Source organism: Tinamus guttatus, unplaced genomic scaffold (assembly GCF_059628265.1).
Source record: "Tinamus guttatus ecotype Peru unplaced genomic scaffold, ASM5962826v1 Tinamus_guttatus_pri_ptg000546l, whole genome shotgun sequence".
In the NCBI taxonomy this organism is placed as follows: Eukaryota; Metazoa; Chordata; class Aves; order Tinamiformes; family Tinamidae; genus Tinamus; species Tinamus guttatus.
This window is the reverse complement of record NW_028289080.1, coordinates 2,431,229-2,449,996: the sequence shown is the minus strand read 5'-3', so window position 1 is coordinate 2,449,996 and position 18,768 is coordinate 2,431,229. Positions and strand designations below refer to the sequence as shown.

The 18,768-nt window shown below is 72.5% G+C and overlaps 3 protein-coding genes across 4 annotated transcripts; 1 reads left to right on the top strand and 2 right to left on the bottom strand.

Annotated features, from left to right (window-relative positions):
* Window positions 1-733: 733 nt before the first annotated feature.
* Window positions 734-2,974, top strand: P2RX3 (purinergic receptor P2X 3). The gene is made up of 12 exons (XM_088534255.1): window positions 734-861; window positions 963-1,098; window positions 1,175-1,246; window positions 1,317-1,383; window positions 1,458-1,551; window positions 1,628-1,705; window positions 1,773-1,896; window positions 1,972-2,090; window positions 2,164-2,257; window positions 2,341-2,406; window positions 2,741-2,818; window positions 2,894-2,974. The coding sequence occupies exons 1-12, from the start codon at window positions 737-739 to the stop codon at window positions 2,972-2,974; spliced, it is 1,134 nt and encodes a 377-aa protein (XP_088390381.1). The 5' UTR covers window positions 734-736.
* A 548-nt stretch (window positions 2,975-3,522) lies between these two features.
* PRG2 (proteoglycan 2, pro eosinophil major basic protein) lies at window positions 3,523-5,489 on the bottom strand. Of its 2 annotated transcripts, none has more exons than XM_088534304.1 (5): window positions 5,370-5,489; window positions 5,158-5,289; window positions 4,942-5,076; window positions 3,908-4,019; window positions 3,523-3,587 (listed from the first exon to the last, which is right to left on the bottom strand). In XM_088534304.1, exons 1-5 carry the CDS (start codon window positions 5,484-5,486, stop codon window positions 3,529-3,531), a joined length of 555 nt encoding a protein of 184 aa, XP_088390430.1. In that variant the 5' UTR covers window positions 5,487-5,489; the 3' UTR covers window positions 3,523-3,528. The 2 variants fall into 2 exon arrangements, with proteins under 2 accessions (XP_088390430.1, XP_088390429.1); XM_088534303.1 differs by having other exon boundaries at window positions 5,158-5,318; window positions 5,384-5,450.
* A 4,133-nt stretch (window positions 5,490-9,622) lies between these two features.
* On the bottom strand, window positions 9,623-14,646 carry SLC43A3 (solute carrier family 43 member 3). The gene is made up of 12 exons (XM_088534254.1): window positions 14,446-14,646; window positions 13,715-13,844; window positions 13,323-13,369; window positions 13,162-13,238; window positions 12,993-13,085; window positions 12,203-12,342; window positions 12,017-12,117; window positions 11,250-11,405; window positions 11,066-11,170; window positions 10,749-10,935; window positions 10,536-10,659; window positions 9,623-9,763 (listed from the first exon to the last, which is right to left on the bottom strand). The coding sequence occupies exons 1-12, from the start codon at window positions 14,642-14,644 to the stop codon at window positions 9,623-9,625; spliced, it is 1,500 nt and encodes a 499-aa protein (XP_088390380.1). The 5' UTR covers window positions 14,645-14,646.
* Between the last annotated feature and the right edge of the window lie 4,122 nt (window positions 14,647-18,768).

Sequence of the window (18,768 nt, the reverse complement as noted above, 5' to 3'; positions counted from 1 at the left end):
TCCCCACTGAGGGGCACCGGAAAACGGGGCTCCCAACCCCAAAAAAGGGAATCCCCCCCAAAACGGGGCACCCTCAAAGAGGGGCTCCCCAAAACGCGGCTCCCAACGCTGCCCTGCAGCACCCCGACAAACGGGGGGACCCCAAACCCCCCAGGGACACCCCCAAAATGGGTCTGTCTCACCATGGGGCACCCCAAAAAGGGGCGACCCCAAAACGGAGCTTCCTCAGAGCGGGGCACCCCCACAACGGGGCTCCCCACGCAGCAGCACCCCCAGACCGGGGCTTCCCCTAAGGGGGCACCCCAAAAAGGGGCACCCCCAAAACGAGGCTCTTCCAAAGGGGGGCACCCCCAAAACAAGGGACCCCAAAAGTCCCCAGAGGCCCCCTAGAATGGGGCTCCCCACTGAAAGGCACCCCCAAAACGTGTCACCCCCCAACACAGTGTCACCCTCCCAACGGGGACACCCCCAAAACGGAGCATCTCCAACCCCCCGCAGTGGGGCACCCCCCAACACGGGGCACCTCCCTATGGGGCTGCCCCACGGCAGAGGCGGGGGCAGGGGGCGGGCGCCGGGCTCCCCGCCAGGGCTTCCCGTCAGCGCCTCCCGCCGGGGCGGGCGCCGGTACCGCCGCTCGGGGCGGCACAGGCGGACACAGCGGTACAGTCGGACGCGGAGCCGCACAGGCGGACACAGCGGCACAGGCGGACACGGAGCCGCACAGGCGGTCGCCCCCATGGCCGCGCGCTGCCTGTCGTCGCTGCTGGCCTACGAGACCCCCAAGGCGGTGGTGGTGCGGAGCTGGGTGGTGGGCGCCGTGCACCGCGCCGTGCAGCTCCTCGTGCTCGCCTACTTCGTGGGGTGAGCGCTGCCCGTCACCTCCCGCGGGGTTAACCCCCGCAGTGCCCGGGCGGGTGACGGCCGCCTGTCGGAGGGACGTCAGGCGCCGCCTGTGCGCGCAGGTGGGTGTTCCTGCACGAGAAGGCGTACCAGGAGCGCGACACGGCCATCGAGTCCTCGGTGGTGACCAAGGTGAAGGGCGCGGGGCGCTCCGGCGCGCGGGTGCTGGACGCCGCCGACTACGTCACCCCCGCGCAGGTGGGGCCGGGGCGGCGGTGCAGCGCGGGGCGCACAGGCGGCGGCGGCGCCTGACGCCGTCCCCGCGCGTCCCCAGGGCGGCGCCGTGGTCGTGGTGGTCACCAAGCGCATCGTGACGCGCGACCAGGCGCAGGGGCTGTGCGCGGAGGTGAGCGGCTGTCCCCACAGGCGGCGGCGGGGTGTCCCGGCGTCACCTCCAGCCGTGTCCCCTCGCGCAGAGTGACGCCCGGTACCGCTGCACGGCCGACAGCGACTGCCGGGAGCGCGGCGGCGCCACGGCCAGCGGTAAGCGGCGCCCGGCAGGTGTGCGCGGCGCCTGACGCGCTCGCGGCGCCGACGGTCGCCGCCGCTTGTTGCAGGGCTGCTGACGGGGCGCTGCACGCGCTACAACGCGACGCTGCGCACCTGCGAGATCCGCGGCTGGTGCCCGCCCGAGGACGACGCGGTGCCGGCGTGAGCGCGTGTGCGGGGTGGCTGTAGCGCGGCCGTCACCCCATCGGCCCCGCTACAGCCGCCCCGCCGCCCGCAGGCCCATTATGTTGGAGGCCGCCAACTTCACCCTGCTGGTGAAGAACAGCGTCCGCTTCCCGCTCTTCGGCGTGGAGAGGTGACGCGCGGGGGCGGCACCCGGCGGGACGGTGACGGCGGCGGGTGACCCGCGCGTCCCCCGGCAGGTCCACGGCGGCGCCGGCGCCCGGCTGCCGCTTCCACCCGCGGCGGCGGCCGCTCTGCCCCGTGCTGCGCCTGGGCGACGTGGCCCGCTGGGCCCGCCACGACTTCGCCGCCATGGCCGACACGGTGCGGGCACGGTGACAGTGACGGTGACGGCGGTGACGGTGACAGCGGTGGCGGTGACGGCGCCGCCTGTTGCAGGGCGCCGTGGTGGCCATCAAGATCGGCTGGCTCTGCGACCTGGACCGCGCGCCCGAGCGCTGCCGGCCCCGCTACTCCTTCGCCCGCCTCGACGCCGCCGCCCCCGGCTACAACTTCAGGTGCGGGGCCGTGGGGCAGGGTGTGGGGCGGGGTGTGGGGCGCCCCCCGAGCCGCCCCCGCGCCCGCGTGCAGGTGGGCCCGCTACGAGCGCGGCGCTGACGGCACCGAGCGCCGCACGCTCACCAAGGCCTTCGGCATCCGCTTCGACGTGCTGGTCTACGGCAGCGTACGTGCCCGCCCCCCCGCCTGGCCCCACGGACACGCTGCCGTGGGGCTGCCCCACGGCGGACACCGTGTGTGCCCCGCCAGGCCGGCAAGTTCAGCCTCGTCCCCACGCTGGTGAACGCCGTGGCCGCCTTCGCCTCCGTCGGCATGGTGAGCGCGGGGGGCTGCCCCACGGCGCACGCAGGGCACTGCGATGGGGCCCCGGGGAGGTGGGGTGGGACCCATAGCAGCGGGGAGGGGGCTGCAACGGGCCCCGTGGCACTGGGAAGGGGGCTGCAGAGGGGTCCCATAGAGGAGGGGATGGGTTGGGACCCACAGCAATGGGGAGGGGGCTGCAGTGGGACCCATAGCGGTGGGGCTGGGTCGGGACCCATCCAGGGGGCTGCAGCGGGACCCCACGGCGGTGGGGAGCGGCGCGGCCCCGCAGCCGCGGGCGCCGTGGGGCAGCGGGCGCCGTGGGGCAGCGGTGCCCGTGGTGCCGCAGGGCTCGGTGCTGTGCGACCTCATCCTGCTGCACGCGCTCAAGGGCGCCCCGCGCTACCGGGCGCGCAAGTTCGAGGAGGTGAGACGCGGGGCCGGGCGCCGCGGGGCCGCGCCGTGGGGCAGGCGCTACCGCCGCGGTGCCCCTGCCCCACAGGTGCCCGAGGCCGGCCCCACGGCGCCGGTGGGCGGCGAGATGCTCTCCACCGACTCGGGCACCGGCTCCCTTGGCCTCTAGCCCCCTGCGCCGCCAGCTGCCCCCAAGCGGCGCCGCTGTGGGGCAGGGCCCGCTGGTAGGAGGCTGGGGGCCAGCCCCACGGCGGCGTTCTCTGCATGACCCCCCGCACATGCACTGCGCTGCCCCCCCGGTGCCCTCATTGCAGCTGGGAACTGAGGCTGCCGTGGGGCAGAGCTCAATGTGGGGCTCCAGTCTTGCCCCGCTGCCCTTGGTGCCCCCTCTCTGGGGGTCCCCCCACTGCCCATAACACCCATCCCGGGGGTCCCACCTCTGCGCTGCCCCTCATCCTGCTCCCTGCCCCACGGCGGCAGCAGCCTCCCCAGCCCGGCCCTCAATAAAGCTCTGGCTCCCGGTGCCCGTGTCCGGCCTCCGTGCTGGTGTGGGGCACAGCGGGGACATGGGGGGCAGCGGGAGGACCCGCTGGGGGTGGCCGTGGGGCTGGGGGCTGCACCGGCTGCAACAAGGGGGCCACGCGGGTGCTGAACACTGGCACTTTATTGGGGTCCGTGGGGCGCCGTGGGGCAGGCGGGGGTCCAGCCGTGGGGCCGAGCCCCTCAGTACTCGCAGATGAAGGGCAGCCTCGTGCTGCAGTGCAAGCTCCTCCAGCGCCCGTCTGCCGGGGAGGGCAGGCGTCAGTGCCCCCCAGCACCACCCCATAGATCCCCGCTGCCCCCTCGCCCCGGGGACCGGCCCCACATCCCGGGCACCCGGCCCCGACCCACGGGCTGCAGTCCCCAGACCCCCTAAATTGCAGCCCCCAGACCCCCGGCTTGCAGCCTCTGAACACCCTAGGTTGCAGCCTCCGGACCCCCAAGTTCCAACCCCCGAACCCCCACGTTGCAGCCCCCAAACCCCATGAACCGCAGCCCCCGGCGCGTGGGGCCCCATGGCCACCCTGTCCCCATCTCCATCCCAGTCCCGGTCCGTGCTGACTTGCGGTGCAGAGGGAGGTGCAGAGGGTGCCCAAGAGCCGCGGGTAGCCGTGCAGCCAGTGCGCGTAGTTCCACACCGTGTGGTCCACCCACTGGCAGTACACGTTCCTGCCCTGCACCGCGGGGCACCCGGTGTCACCAATGTCATCTGGTGTCACCCGCCACCAGCGCAGCGATGACCGGGGCCAGGGCGCCCCGTGGGGACAGCGGGACAGCGCTGGGAACCCCGCGATGGGCAGGGCCAGGGGAACCCGGGATGGACATTGGGTGGCATTGGGACACCCTGGGATGGACGTGGGGACATTGGGCAGGGCTGGGACACCCCAGGAGGGACATGGAGATGTTGGGCAGGGCCGGGGCACCCATGGTGGACGTGGGGACAATGGGCAGCATGGGGCACTCCAGGGTGGACGTGGGGACATTGGGTAGCATTGGGACATCTCAGGATAGATGTGGAGACATTGGGCAGAGCTGGGATACCCCAAGAGGGACATGGGGACGTCGGGTAGGGTTGGGGTATCCCAGGGTGGACGTGGGGACATTGGGTGGCATTGGGTCACCCCAGGGTGGACATGGAGATGTTGGGCAGAGTTGGGTCACCCTGGGATGGACATGGGAACATTGAGCAGGGTTGAGGCATGCCAAAACGGACATGGGGACGTTGGGCAGAGCACCCGGGGACACTGCGCGGCGCTGGGGACACCCCAGTGTGGACATGGAGACGTTAGGCGGCATTGGGGCACCCCAGGAGGGACACGAGGACGTTGGGCAGGGCTGGGCCAGCCCAGGGCAGATGTGGGGACATTGGGTGACACTGGGGCACCCCAGGGTGGACGTGGAGGCGTTGGGTGACATTGGGGCAGCCCAGGAGGGACATGGGGACATTGGGTGGCGTTGGGGCAGCCCAGGAGGGACACGGGGACGTTGGGCAGCATGGGGCACCCCAGGGCGGCCGCGGGCCCACGGGGCAGGGCCCGGCGGCCCCGGAGGCCACGTCAGCGCCGCGGGGCCGCAGCGGCGGCGGCGGCTCCTCACCAGGGGCTTGACGATGCCGCCGATCCAGACCTGGCCGCGGTTGGTGCGGGCGCGGGCGCAGTGCTGCAGCCGGCGGTTGACGGCGAAGCTGTGCACCGAGGCCAGGCGCCCGCGGTAGCAGCGGCGGCACACGGTCTGCGCGCGGCGGCGTCACCGTCACCATCACCGCGCGGCCCCGCGTGCCGCCCGCCGCCCCCCACGCACCCCTGGCCCCACCTGGGCGCCGCGGAAGGTCTGGCAGCGCCGCACGATCACGTAGCGGAAAGTGGCGGCGCCGGAGCCCGCGGGCAGTGTCAGGTGCGTCGCGTCGCGCTCGCTCGGGCACTGCGCGGCCTCCACAGCCGCCACCTCCTCGTCCTCTGGGTCCTCGGGGGCGCCTGCGGGCGCAGGGGGTCACGGGGCGGCCGTGCCGTGGGGCGCCCCATGACGCCGTGCGGGGGACACTCACCGGGGTGGTGGGCACTGGCGGAGCCCAGCAGGGCCAGCGCGAGGAGCAGCCAGGGGGACATGGCGGCGGCGGCGGCGCTGGGGGCACAGGGCGGCATGTGGGGACCCGCTGCTGTCCCCAGGGCCACCCACGCGGTGCTCCTCCTGCCCCTGCTGCCACCCCGCGGCCCCTGCGCCCTCCCGCCCTCCCAGCAGTGACCATGGGGTCCCTCCTGCCCCTGGGTGTCACCTCCTGCCCCTCTGCCACCCCCAGGGCCACCCCACATCCCTCATCTCCCCCATGTCCCCCATGTCCCTCATCTCCCTCCGTCCCTCTGCCACTTCCAGGGCCACCCCATGTCCCTCATCTCCCCCATGTCCCTCATCTCCCCCCTGTCCCTCTGCCACCCCCAGGGCCACCCCACATCCCTCATCTCCCCCATGTCCCCCATGTCCCTCATCTCCCCCCCGTCCCTCTGCCACTTCCAGGGCCACCCCATGTCCCTCATCTCCCCCACGTCCCTCATCTCTCCCATGTCCCTCATCTCCCTCTGTCCCTCCGCCACCCCCAGGGCCACCCCCAAGACCCCTGCGCCCCCGCGTCCCCCCACATAAGCAGCTCCCAGACCCACCCCGGCACCCTCGAGGCCACCCTGACCCATAAGCACGACCCGGGCAGAGCTGCCAGGAGCCGGGAACGTCCCACCGTCCCCGTCCCCGTCCCTCACCTGGGCGCTGTGGGGCTCTGCCCGCGTGCGGGGCCCTTATAGTGCTCACGGGCGCCCCGCGGCCCTGCCCCGTCCTTGCGCCACCGCGGCCGCCCCGAGCGTGTCCCCCCGCCGGCGCCGATACCATCTCCCGCGCGCGGCCGTTGGCGCCGTTGGCCCTCAGATGCTATCACTGTCCCCCCAGTCCCCACGGCGGCTGGGGGCGCCGGGGGTGGCGCAAGGCTGTGGTGGGGCCACGTGGCGCCTGCGGGCGCTATAAGGGCCCCCCGCGGGGAGGGAGCCCCCCCAGTCACTGGTCAGGGACGGGGACAGCAATGGGGACATGGAGGGGGGAGGACACTGTCCTGCCCGGCTGGCCCCGGTGGCCTCAAGGGTGGCCGCGGGGGTGTGGGGTGTCACTGCGATGGGGGGACTTGGTGGCACAAGGGTGGCGGTGCGGGGGGATCCAGGAATTTTGGGGTGACCCCTAGGGTGGCAGAGGGACATGGGTGGCCCTGGGGGGGGCAAGGGCCGTGGGAGTGACCCCAGGGTGGCAGAGGCCACCGGAGGTCACGAGGTGGCCCCAGGAGGGCAGAGGGACGTGGAGGGGATCAAAGGTGCGGGGGGACCTGGGGATGGTGGGGGGCACTGGGGACACGGGGGTGACCCCAGGGATGGGTAAAGGCCACCAAGGGGACAGAGGGGCCCCAGGGGCTCAAGGGCCATGGGGTTGACCTGGGAGGTGGCAGAGGGGCAACTTGGGGACATAGAGGGCAGCCTGGGGGCCGTGGGGACACGGGGGGCAGCTTGGGGGTCCTGGGGACATGGGGGGCAGCCTGGGCGTGACGAGGGGCCCTGGGGACACAGGGTGGCCTGGGGGTGGCCACCTGCAGGGACACCAAGGACGCGGGTGGGCAGAGGGGACACAGGGTGGCGCGGGGAGCACAGGGGGACACGGCGTATCCATGGGGGTGGCACGTGGCCACCCCAGCGCCACCACCGCCACGTGGCCCTGCGGATCGGTGCCATCCCCCGGCAGGTGGTAAGAGGGGGACGGGACAAGGGTGATGCGCAGTGCCCACGGCAGGGACATGGGGACGGCAGCGCCTGGCGCCCCCCAGCCCCACAGCCCCTGCCCACCACGGATGGGACAGGACGGGACGGGAGGGATGGGACAGGGGCACAGGGAGGGGGCACAGAGGGCGCGGGGAGCACCGGGTGGGAGCAGAGTGGGCACTGGGAGCACCACGGGCACTGGGGGCACTGGGGGCACTGGGGGCACTGAGAGCATTGGGGGCACTGAGAGCCCTGGGGGCACTGGGGCACTGGGAGAACCGGGGGCACCAGGAGCCTCGGGGCACCAGGAGCATCAGGGACACTGGGAGCACCAGAGAGACTGGCAGCACTGGAGGCACCAGGGGTGCTCCCAGAGCACTGGGAGCACCGGGGGCAGTGGGAGCACTGGAGGCACCAGGAGCACCGGGGGCACTGGGAGCACCAGGAGAACTGGGGACAGCAGGGGCACCAGAAGTACTGGTGGCACCAGGAACATCGGGGGCACCAGGAGCACTGGGAGCACCGGGGGTACTGGGAGCACTACAGGCACTGGGAGCACCGGGGGCATTGGTAACACTGAGTGCACCAGGAGCACTGGAGGCACCAGGAGCACTGGGAACACTGGGAGCACTGGGAACACTGGGAGAATCAGGAGCACCAGGAGCACTGGGGGCACTAGGAGCACTGGGGACAGTAGGAGCACCAGGAGCACTGAGGGCACTGGGGGCACTGAGAACACTGGGAGCACTGGGGGCATCAGGAGCACTGGGGCACTGGAGACACTGGGAGTACTGGGTGCACTGGGAGCACCGAGAGCACTGAGAGCACCGGCAAGCATCAGGAGCACCAGGAGCACTGGGGGCACTCAGGACACTGGGTGCACCGGGGGCACTGGGAGCACCGGGAGCATAAGGAGCACCAGGGGCACTGGGAGCACTGGGGCACTGGGGACACTGCGAGTACTGCGTACATTGGGAGCACCGGGGGCACAGGGAGCACCAGGAGCACTGAGGGCACTGGGGGCACTGGGAACACTGGGAGCACTGGGAACACTGGGAGAATCAGGAGCACCGGGAGCACTGGGGGCACCAGGGGCACCAGAAGCACTGGGAGCACTTGGAGCACTGGGAGCACCGGGAACACTGGGTGCACTAGGAGCACTGGGAGCACTGAGAACACTGGGAGCACTGGGAACACTGGGGGCACTGGGAGCACTGAGAGCACTGGGAGCACCGGGAGCATCAGGAGCACCGGGAGCACTGGGGGCACTAGGAGCACTGGGAGCACTGAGAACACTGGGAGCACTGGGAGCACTGGGGGCACTGGGAGCACCGAGAACACTGAGAGCACCGGGAGCATCAGGAGCACTGGTAGCACTGGGGACACTCAGAGCACTGGGTGCACTGGGGGCACTGGGAGCACCAGGGGCACCGGGAGCATTGGGGCACTGGGGACACTGCAAGTACTGCATGCATTGAGAGCACTGGGGGCACTGGTAACACTGAGAGCATCAGGAGCACCAGGGGCAACGGGAGCACCGGGGGCACCGGGAGCACTGGGGGCCCCAGGAGCACTGCTGGCACCAGGAGCACCGGGAGCACTGGGGGCAGTAGGAGCACCAGGAGCACTGGGGGCACCGAGGGCATCAGAAGCACTGGGGGTACTCAGAGCACCAGGAGCACGGGAAGCACTGGGGGCACGGGGAGCACTGGGAGCACCAGGAGCATTGGGGCACTGGGGACACTGGGAGTACTGGGTGCACTGGGAGCACCGAGAGCACTGAGAGCACCGGGAGCATCAGGAGCACCGGGAGCACCAGAAGCACCGGGAGCACCGGGAGCATCAGGAGCACCGGTGGCACCGGGAGCACTGGGGGCACCAGAAGCACCAGGGGCACTCGGAGCATTGGGAGCATCGGGGCACCAGGAGCACCAGGAGCACTGGGGCACTGGGGGCACTGGGAGTACTGGGTGCATTGGGAGCACCGGGAGCACCGGGAGTACTGGGAGCACCGGGGGCACCAGGAGCACTGGGGGCACTGGGAGCACCAGGGGCACCAGAAGGGCTGGGAGCACCGGGAGCACTGGGGACACTGGGAGCAGGGGGTGGGCGCTGGGAGCACTGGGAACAGGGGTGGGCACAGGGACGGGCACACTGGGCGCTGGGAGCATCACAGGATAGCGGGTGAGGGGGGACACGGGTGGGGAACAGCAGGCACCGGGAATACTGCGGGGTCATTGGGGAAAATGGGACATGGGAGCGGGACGGGGGGCCCGCTCATGTGCCCCCCATCATGTACCACGGCCATGCGGGCCCGAGCGCTCGGGATGCCGGGGGATGTGCACAGCCCCACACGAGACCCCGCACAACCCCCGGCGGCGGTGGCGGTGGCGCGCGCAGGCCGGGCACAGCGGGTGCCGCTCGCACAGCCTTTATTGCCCCGGCCCCCGGGCGCCGTGGGGCGGGGGGACGCTGTGGGGCCGGGGGGCGGCCTAGCCAGGCGCCTCGGAGGTGGCGGCCAGCGCGGTGCCTTCCATGGCCGCCAGCTCGCGCTGCCGCCGCTGGCACTCGCGGTGCACGACGAGGGGGCTGCCGAAGGCCAGCAGCACCACGGCCACGAGCCCCACGTTCACCTGCGGGCACGCGGCACCTCGCAGCGGCCCCTGCCGGGGGGCGGGACCCCCCTCCTGGCATGGGGCGCCCACGCTCCCGACGTGGGTCTGCACCCCCGGCCCACCACGGGGAACCAGCCCTCTTGCCATGGGCACCACCCCGTCCTGTGGGGCACCAGCCCCATCCCACCATGGGGCACAAAGCTTCAACCGTGGGTACCGACCCCATGCTGCCGTGGGGCACCACGCCTCCCATTGTGGGGCACCAATTCCTTCCACCACAAGCCATCAAACCCATCCCACGATGGGGACCAACTCTCCAGCTGTGGGCACCAACCCCATCCAGACACGGGGCACCAACCCCATCCCTTCAAGGGACACCAACCCCTTCCCACCATGAGACACCAACCCCATCCTGCCATGGGGCACAAACCCCAACCCTCCATAGGGCACCAACCCCATCCCACCATGAGACACCAACCCCATCCCACCATGAGACACCAACCCCATCCCTTCAAGGGACACCAACCCCTTCCCACCATGAGACACCAAGATCTTCCTGCCCTGGGGCAGCAACCCCATCCAGACATGGGGCACCAACCCCCTCCCACCATTGGGCACCAACCCCATCCTGCTATGGGGCACCAACATCATCCCACCATGGGGCACCAACCCCATCCCACCATGGGGCACCAACCCCATCCCATCATTGAGCACCAACCCCTTCCCGCCATTGGGCACCAACCCCCTCCTGCCATGGGGCACCAACCACATCCCGCCGTGGGGCACTTACGTAGAAGGGGTCCCCCCCGAGTGGCCCCTGCACCAAGGCCACACAGGGGTACTGCAGCAGGGCCACGAGCGCTGACAGGGCCATGGCCAAGCCATAGAGCTTCCCAAAGTGCTGTGGGGGGAACCTGCCGCGCAGCGTCGGCGTCACCGTCACCGCCGCCGCCGCCGCTGCCACCCCCTGCCGCCGCCCCGGTGCCCCCGCCGCAGGACTCACGCGATGGCGAGGAAGGCGGCGTTGCCGCCGTAGAGGAAGGAGCGGCTGATCACCTGCAGCACGAAGGTGCCGTACTGCACGGGCAGCACGGGCACGGCGGCGCACACCGAGAACAGCAGGCACTGCGTTGCCGTCACCGCCAGCGACAGCACGGACGCCCGCAGATCGGCCAGCGCCGCGGCGGCTCCTGCCGGCACAGCGGCCTTGAGTCGGGATGGGGTTGGTACCCCATAGTGGGATGCAGTTGGTGCCTGATGGGGTTGGTGCCCCATGGAGGGTTGGGGCCCGCGGGCGCCGACGCTCACCGTACGCCGCGCGGGGCGCCCGGCCCCGCTTGTGGCGGTCGAGGATGAGGCCGTTCCAGGGCGCGAAGAGCACCCCGCTGAGCTGCACGAAGGCGAAGGCGTTCGTGTAGCTGCTCACTGCGGGTGGCACGGTGAGGGCGGGTGCTGCCGCGGGGGCACGGCCGCGCGTCCCCCGCCACCACGCGCGCCGCCGTACCCAGGGCCAGGTCCCGGTGCGCCAGGTGCTCCAGCAGCGTGTTGAGGGTGCCGATGAAGAGGTAGTGGCGCAGCTGCATGCAGGACAGCCAGGCCACGTGCCAAGCGAAGAGCCGCGAGCGCACGCAGTGCCCGAAGGACGGAGCCCCGGGGGCGCCTGCCGCGGGCGGGGCGGCGCTCAGCGCGGGACACGCCCCCGCCGCCCCGCTCATTTGCATGGCCACGCCCACCCCATCCAAGCGCTGCGCTCTATTACTATTATATGGCCACGCCCACTCCCCTTCGGGCACCCCTCAGGTGCTGCCCGTGTGGCCACGCCCACTCCCTCCCCTATTTGCATAGCCACACCCGTGCCTGTTGAGCAGCCCTGGTTCAACGGCATGACCACGCCCACCCTCCTGGACACGCCCAAGTTGTATTTGAATAGTCGCTCCCACTCCACTCGACCCCCTCCCCACACGCATTCTATTTGCATGGCCACGCCCCCTTGGCTCCATCAGGCTTGAGCTCACTTAGCCACACCCACCCCGCGTGACACACCCACACCCATTCCAAAGGCCACGCCCACTCCCTTTGCCCCCTTCATTTACATAGCCCCGCCCACTCCCGCGCTATATTTGCATATATACCACCCCATGCCCCATTAGGTGTGCCCCGTCAAATCTGCATAGCCACGCCCCACACAGACCCCGCCCCCACCACAGCCCTCCCGCTCTGGACACGCCCCCTCCTTGGCCCCGCCGCGTTGCCCCTCACCCCGCCCCTCACCCTTGGGCGCTCCGGGCTCTAGCGGGGCGTCCTCGGGGCTCCCGGCGCCCGGCGACCCCGTCTCGTCGCGGTAGGAGCGGGAGCGCCGCGGGCAGCGCAGCCTGGGGCGGCGCCGTCAGCGCGGGCGCCGCGGCCCCCACGCGCACCCCGCGCGTCCCCCCGTGCCCCCGCGCGCCCCGCGCTCACCCGTAGTCGTAGGCGGGCGGCAGCGGGTAGGGCACGCGGCGCCGCGGCAGCAGCAGCAGCGTGCGCAGCACGTGCCAGGCGCTGCAGCTCGCCAGGAACAGGAACATGGCCCGCAGCGACAGGCCCCGCTCGTAGAGCACCTGCAGGGCCGGCGCTGAGCCCCACGCCGCCCCACACGTGTCCCCGCACGGGTCCCCCAGCTGCCACCCCGCCAGGCCCCAACCCATGCCCCCTGCCATGCGCCTCCCCAGCCACGTCCCCATCCTTGACCACGGCCGTGTCCTTATCCCTGTCCCCCATCGACATCTGCAATCCATACCCCTATCTGCGTCCCCATCCATGTCCCTCATCTGCAACCCCAGCACTGCCCCTATCCCTGTCCCACATCTCTGTCTCCAACTCCTACCCCATCTGTGTCCCCAGTCATATTCCCCATCCCGGTCCCCATTTCATGTCCCCAGCCATGCCCCTGTCTGTGTCCTCAGCCATGTCCCCCATCGATGTCTCCAGCTACCCCCCAATTGATGGCACCAACCATGTCCCCCATCCGTGTCCCCAGCCATGCCACCAGCAACATCCCCATCCATGTCCCCAGCCATGCCGCCAGCCACGTCCCTACCTGTGTCCCCACACCCCCTGCCACGGTGCCATCCATGCCACAAGTCACATCCCCTAGATATGCCTCAATCCTCATCCCCAGCCATGTCTCCCATTAACATCTCCATCTACACCCCAATCCATGACCCCTCCGTGTCCACAGCGCTGTCCCCATCGTCCCGCCTGTGCCCACCTTGATGATGAGGAAGATGGCCGAGGAGGAGTCGAAGGCGCCGTTGTAGAGCGTGATGATGATGGAGCGGTACTTCCCGAAGAGGTTGCCCACCTGGCATGGCGAGAGCCCCGCGTGAGCGCCCCGCTGCCGGCAGGACGGCCCGGCCCGGTGCGCGCAGCCCCCTCACCTGCATGTTGGTGAGGATGAGGAGGATGCCGCCCACCGACAGCAGCGACATGGCCGGGAAGAGCAGCACGGCAGAGCCTGGGGACACGGGGATCAGCGGGGGCTGCCATGGGGCCGCCGTGGGGCTGGGGCGGGCGAGGGGCGCCCACGAGGTGGTCTCACCTGGGGTGGAGAAGGCCACGAGCAGGGTGCCGGTGGTGTAGAGGGAGCTGCAGAGCACGGGCGCTGGTGACGCGGGGATGCGCGGCCGTCACCGCGCCTGGCGCCCGCTCCGCACCCCAGGCTCTCGCGGCGCCCACCCCTCCCCGTGGGCATCGGGGGGACTCCGGGGACATGGGGACCCTCGGGGCGTGTGGGAGCGCGGCGGCTCCATGGGAGGTGCTGGGCACGGGCTGACCCTCCTCCCCTGGACGGGCCGGGGCTGCTGGGGACCTTGGTGCCCGGGGGGCAGCAGGGGGGCCCGTGGGCGCACCCTACCCGTCCACCCTGATAACCCCCCAGCTGATAGCGGCGCCCGCACCCCGGTGAGCGGCCCCGGTGCCCGCGGCACTCACATGGCGATCAGGCGGGCCACGGCGGTGCCGAAGCGGTCGAAGATGTAGCCCATGGGGAAGGTCACAAAGTTGTTCATGAAGGAGGCGATGGTGAAGACGAGGGAGAACTGCTCATCCTGCCCGCTGCAGTCTGCAAGGCCGCGGTCAGCAGGCATGGGGACACCAGGGACACGGGGTGTCCCAGGCCACGGGGACAGTGGGGACATGGGGCTGGGACACCAGGGACATGGGGTATAACAGGCCACCCGGAACATGGAGTACCACAAGGCACCCCACAAGGGACAGTGGGGATATGGGTCTGGGACAGCAGGGACGAGGGGTACCACAAGTTACTAGGACACTGGGGACACAGGGCACCATGGCAGCAGGGACATGGACCATCACAGCCTGCTGAGATAGCAGGAACATGCGGTATCACAGGCCACTGGGACACTGGGGACACACACCTGGGAAACCAGGGACATGGGGAACCACAGGCCACCAAGGCTGCAAAGACCCAGGTCTAGGAGAGCAGGAACAGGGGGTATCCCGGGACACTGGGCACATGGGCCTGGCCCAGCAGATACACGGGACACCCCAGACCACCAAGGCAGCAGAACAAGGCCACAAGGACAGTGAAGAACCAGGTCTGGGGCAGCAGGGACACGGGGCAGCAGGGACACAGGGCAGCCAGGCCTCGGCGGGCGAGGGACGGAGGCGCGGGGCCGGCAGGGCCAGTGGGACCGTCCTACCGAGGGGTGCGGTGCCGTTGGGGCCGGCGGCGGCGGCGGGCAGGCAGAGGTCCTGGAAGTAGTGGAGGTCCTTGAGCACGTAGACGAGGGAGGCCCAGCCGAAGACGACGCCGCAGAAGGCGCCGCACTCCAGCAGCCCCGTGAGCAGCGTGGCCAGGCGCTTGGGCAGCCCCACGCCGCGCGCCGCCGCGCTCGCCATGCCTGCGGGGACAGCCCCGCGTCACCCCCGGGCCGCGCCGTCCCGCGGCCACCGCTGATCTCGCCGGCGCGTGCGCCCGGGGCCTTATCACGCAGTGACACGGGCCCCGGTGCCCCTCGCTCGCACGCCGCCTGTAATGACTCCTAATGAAGCTTCAGAAGCCGCATGTCCCCGGGAGGGCAGGCGCCAAGCCGAGCGCATGGCCCCGCTCAGCTAAAGATTAACCCGCACGCCGGGCAGTGCTGGGTGTTTATCCCGGGGCCGCGCTGCCTTCAGCTAGCGGCGGCTGTGGAGAGCAGCCGTGGGCTCCCCGTGGGGATTCTCCGGTGTCTACTATGGGGTTGAGCTCGTGCCGGAGGGGGCAGCAAAGCGGGGGGGCGCCCCGTCCTGCCCCGGCGAGCCCGTTGCACAAGGCACCAGGGGACTTTGCGCCCTGATTCGGGTGCCCTGGGCATAGGGGGCGGGGGCGGGGGGAGCCGTGGGGCAGCACAGCCCCATGGCCACGGGGGCAGAAGTGCTGATGCAGCATGTGGGGCAAGCGAGCGAGGCCCCGGCCCTGCGAGGGGGGACTTTGCCCTTGCACATGTGTGTGCACACCCATGGCTGGGGGCAGTGGCGGCGGGGACACGCGTGCGCCCCCCGCCCGTGTGCCCCACGCCAGGCGGGCACGGAGGCGTCCGCGGGGGATCGGTCCCACACGCCGGCAGCGGAGCCAGGAGCCGGCGCGGCCAGGCCCCACCGGGCCGCACAGGGCGGATGTGACAGGGCCGTTTTGGGGCTTCCCGGCCGCGCTTGGCTGGTTCCCGGCGCGAGCGGATGTGCTGGCACGGGAGGAGGCGGGAGGAAGTAGCGCAGGGCACGGCAGCGCCCCGGCCGCGCGCCCCAACCCCAGGCCGGGGGGTGCCGGGCCCCGGGGTAGGACGGTGCCGTGGGCAAGGCGCAGCGCCCAGCTCACGGCCCCCAGGTCACCCTGTAGCCCAGGCCCCGGGTCACCCTATAGCCCAGCTCCTGGGCCATCCTGTACCCCAACCCTCTGCCTACCCTGTAGTCCAGCCCCCCTGGTCATCCTAAATCCCAGCTCCTGTGTCCCCTGGATTCCAGCCCTCAGCTACTCTGTATCCCAGCCCCCTGGCCACACCATATGCCAGCCCCCAGCTCACCTATATCCCAGGTCACCCTTTGTCCCCGCTCCCTGGCTTCCCTAAACCCCAGCCCTCTGGCTACGCTGTATCCCTGTCCCCAAGACACCCTATATTCCTTCCCGCGGGATATTTCTTCCTATATCCCCACCTCTTGGCCATGCGCTATCTCCGCTCCGCGCTCATCCTATATCCCCGCCCCCGGGCCACCCGCTCTCCCCGCCTCCTGCTCATCCTATATCCGGGCCCCGGGGCCATCCTATAGCACGCGGCCCTGCTATAGCCCGGGCCGCCGAGCGCAGCCCCCCGGCCCCATCCACCGCAGCGCCCGGGGCCGGCAGAGCCGGGGCGGAGCTGCCGCCTTCCCGGGAAGCGCCGGCCCGGTCCGACCCGCGGGCAGCGAGCGGCTCGGAGCCTCCCGGTGGCGGCGACGGGGCGGGCCCGACTCCGCCCCGGCCCGGCCCGAGCGGCGGCGGCGGCATCAAGCGCGGCCCGGCCCGGCCCGGCCCGGCCCGGCCCGGCCCGGCTCGGCGCGCGCACTCACCGCCGCGCGGCCGCGCCCGCTCCGTCCTTCGCGGCGGGGGAGGAGCGGCCCGGGCCCGCCCCCCGGGGCGGCGGGGGGCGCCTCCCGCCGCGGCCCCCCCGCGTGTCCCCGTCCCGCCCCTGCGGCCACCGCGTGTCACCCCGCGTCTCCACGTGGCCGCCGGCCCGCGGCCCCCCGTGCCCGGCTCCATCCGCCCGTCCCGCTCCCCGTGCCCCGTTCCCGAGCAGGGAACCCCGGCCAGGAGCCCACGCGGGCCCGCGGCCCCGCACAGGCGGCAGGGGGGGCTATGGGTGCACCGGGGGGGGGGCAGCGAGCGGCCGGCAGCCCCCCCGCTCCCCGCGTGGGGCCGGTGCCGCCCGCGACGCCCACCGCTCCGCGCCGGCGTCTGCCTCTCCAGCTTGTGATATTTCGCTCGCCGGGAGCCGCGCCGGAGGCAGCGCCGCAAACAAACCGGCTGCCAGATTGTGCCGCCGCAGCCTGGCACGCGCCCGCGCCGCAGCCCCGCGCCCACGCGGGACGCGCCGTGGGGTGCGCGGCGGGGAGCGGGACGCGAGCTACCATGGACAGCGCCCCGGCTGCGCCCGCTGTCCCGCGTGGGGACGGGGCTGCTTGGGGTGGGGGGCGCCCCGCTGCGCCCCGCCGCTGTAGCCCTCCCCTCCGGGACTCGCTCGTGTTTCCCCGTGGGTGGGCAGCGCTGCCCGGTGGCCGCGTGGGTAGGTGGCCCGCGGGGCCAGCGGGTCCCGGGTGGGCACCCCCCTCACGTGGGTTCCCCCCGCTCCCCGCACACACCCATCCCCTGAGGGCTGGGCCCCACGCGTGGGTCCCAGTGTCTCCAGTGGGCCCCTCCGCGTGCGTCCCGAGTGCGCAGCCGCGCGCGGGTCTTCAGTGCGGGAACCCGCTCGCTGACTCCCGTCAAACTCCCCACGAGCGGCGCGTCCCCATCTCCCGCGGGCTCCCTTGTCCCGCGTGGGAGCCCCACAGTCCGTCCGGCGCCGCACACGGAGCCCCCAGCAGGCGCCTCCCCGCGTCCCGCCAGATTCTCCCGGACGGCGCCGCGTCCCGCGTGGGCTCCCGGCGTGGGGACGCGTCCCGCGAAGGGTTAAGCGGCGGGGCCGGCGGCGGGAGGCGGAGCGCGGCCGCCCCGGGATAAGGCGGCGGCGCCGGGCTCGGCTCAGACCCTCCGGGAGCCGCAGGCAGCGCCGGGGCCGCGCCGCTCCCACGCGTGTCGTGTCGCGCCGTGTCGTGCCATGCCCCGCGGCGGCACCGGCGGCTGCTCGCGGCGGCGCAGCGGGGGGTAACGGGGCGCGCGCCCCCCAAGCGCCCCCGGCACCGGCGGCCATGAGCGCCCGGGCTGCGGGCAGCGCCTGAGCGCCCGTCCCGTCCCGCTCCCGCCATGCGGCCCCCGACGGCTCGGGACGTGCCCCAAGGTAGGAGCGGGACGGGGCGGCCCCGGAGCCCCGCGGGCACCGGGGAGGGGTCCCGCTTTCCTTGGCGGCGGGGGGGGACGCGCGGCGGCACCGGGGGCTCCCGGGAGCGCCGCGCGGGACAGACGGGGAGGGCGCGGGGTGCGCGGGGCCACCCCAAGGTGCCGCTGCGGCCGTCGGCGGCTCGGGGGGTGGCGGGGCAGGAGCCGCTACGGGCGCGGGACGGCGGGGGAGCGGAGCGGGGCGGGGGGGGGAGCCGGTTGGCACGGGGAGCGGGCCCGGGAGCCGGTGACTTCAGCGCCAAACTGAGTCAGCCCGCGGCGAGGGGGAGTGACAGATGGGGCGCGGGAGGGGGGCGCGGGGGGGGCCGCCGGCACGGGGCGCCGGGGGAGGGGGGCGGCGCCAGCGGCCTCCTCCCCGCGCCGTCCCCGTTGCCGGCGGGGAAGGGAGCCCGGGGCCCCTCCCGGCCGCAGCGGGCAGCGGGCCAGGCCGCGGGGCTGAATTATGGATGAGGCGCTCGGGTTGCAGCGGCGGGGCAGGGCCCCCCCCCCCCCGCCCCGGGCCCGGGCCCGGGCCGGTTCCCGGTCCCTCCGCGCGCTCGCGGGGGGCGGGGGCGGCGGCGCGAACAACAGGAACGGCGGCGGCGGCGGCGCGTGTCACCGGCGAGCGCGTCAGCCCGCGCCCACGCGCGCCGCCGCCCCGCACGTGGCCCGCGGCACGCGCGCACGTGGGGCCGCCCCGCCTTGGGGGGGGGGGGCAGACCGCCCCCCTTCACCCGCGGGGGTCCCGGGGCTGTGCGGTCCTATGGGGCGGTCAGTGCCCCGGCGGGTCCCTGCGGCGGGGGCAGCCCTGGGGGCTCTTCAAGGTGCCCGAGGGGGGAGTCAGGCACCTGGGGGGCCTCCTAGGGTGCCCTTGGCCCTGGGAGGGTGCTCAGCCCCATGGGGCAGCTGGTGGGAACAGCCCTATGGGTGCCCGGACCACAGAGGGCGGGCAGGCACTGGGAGGGCTCCTTGGGGT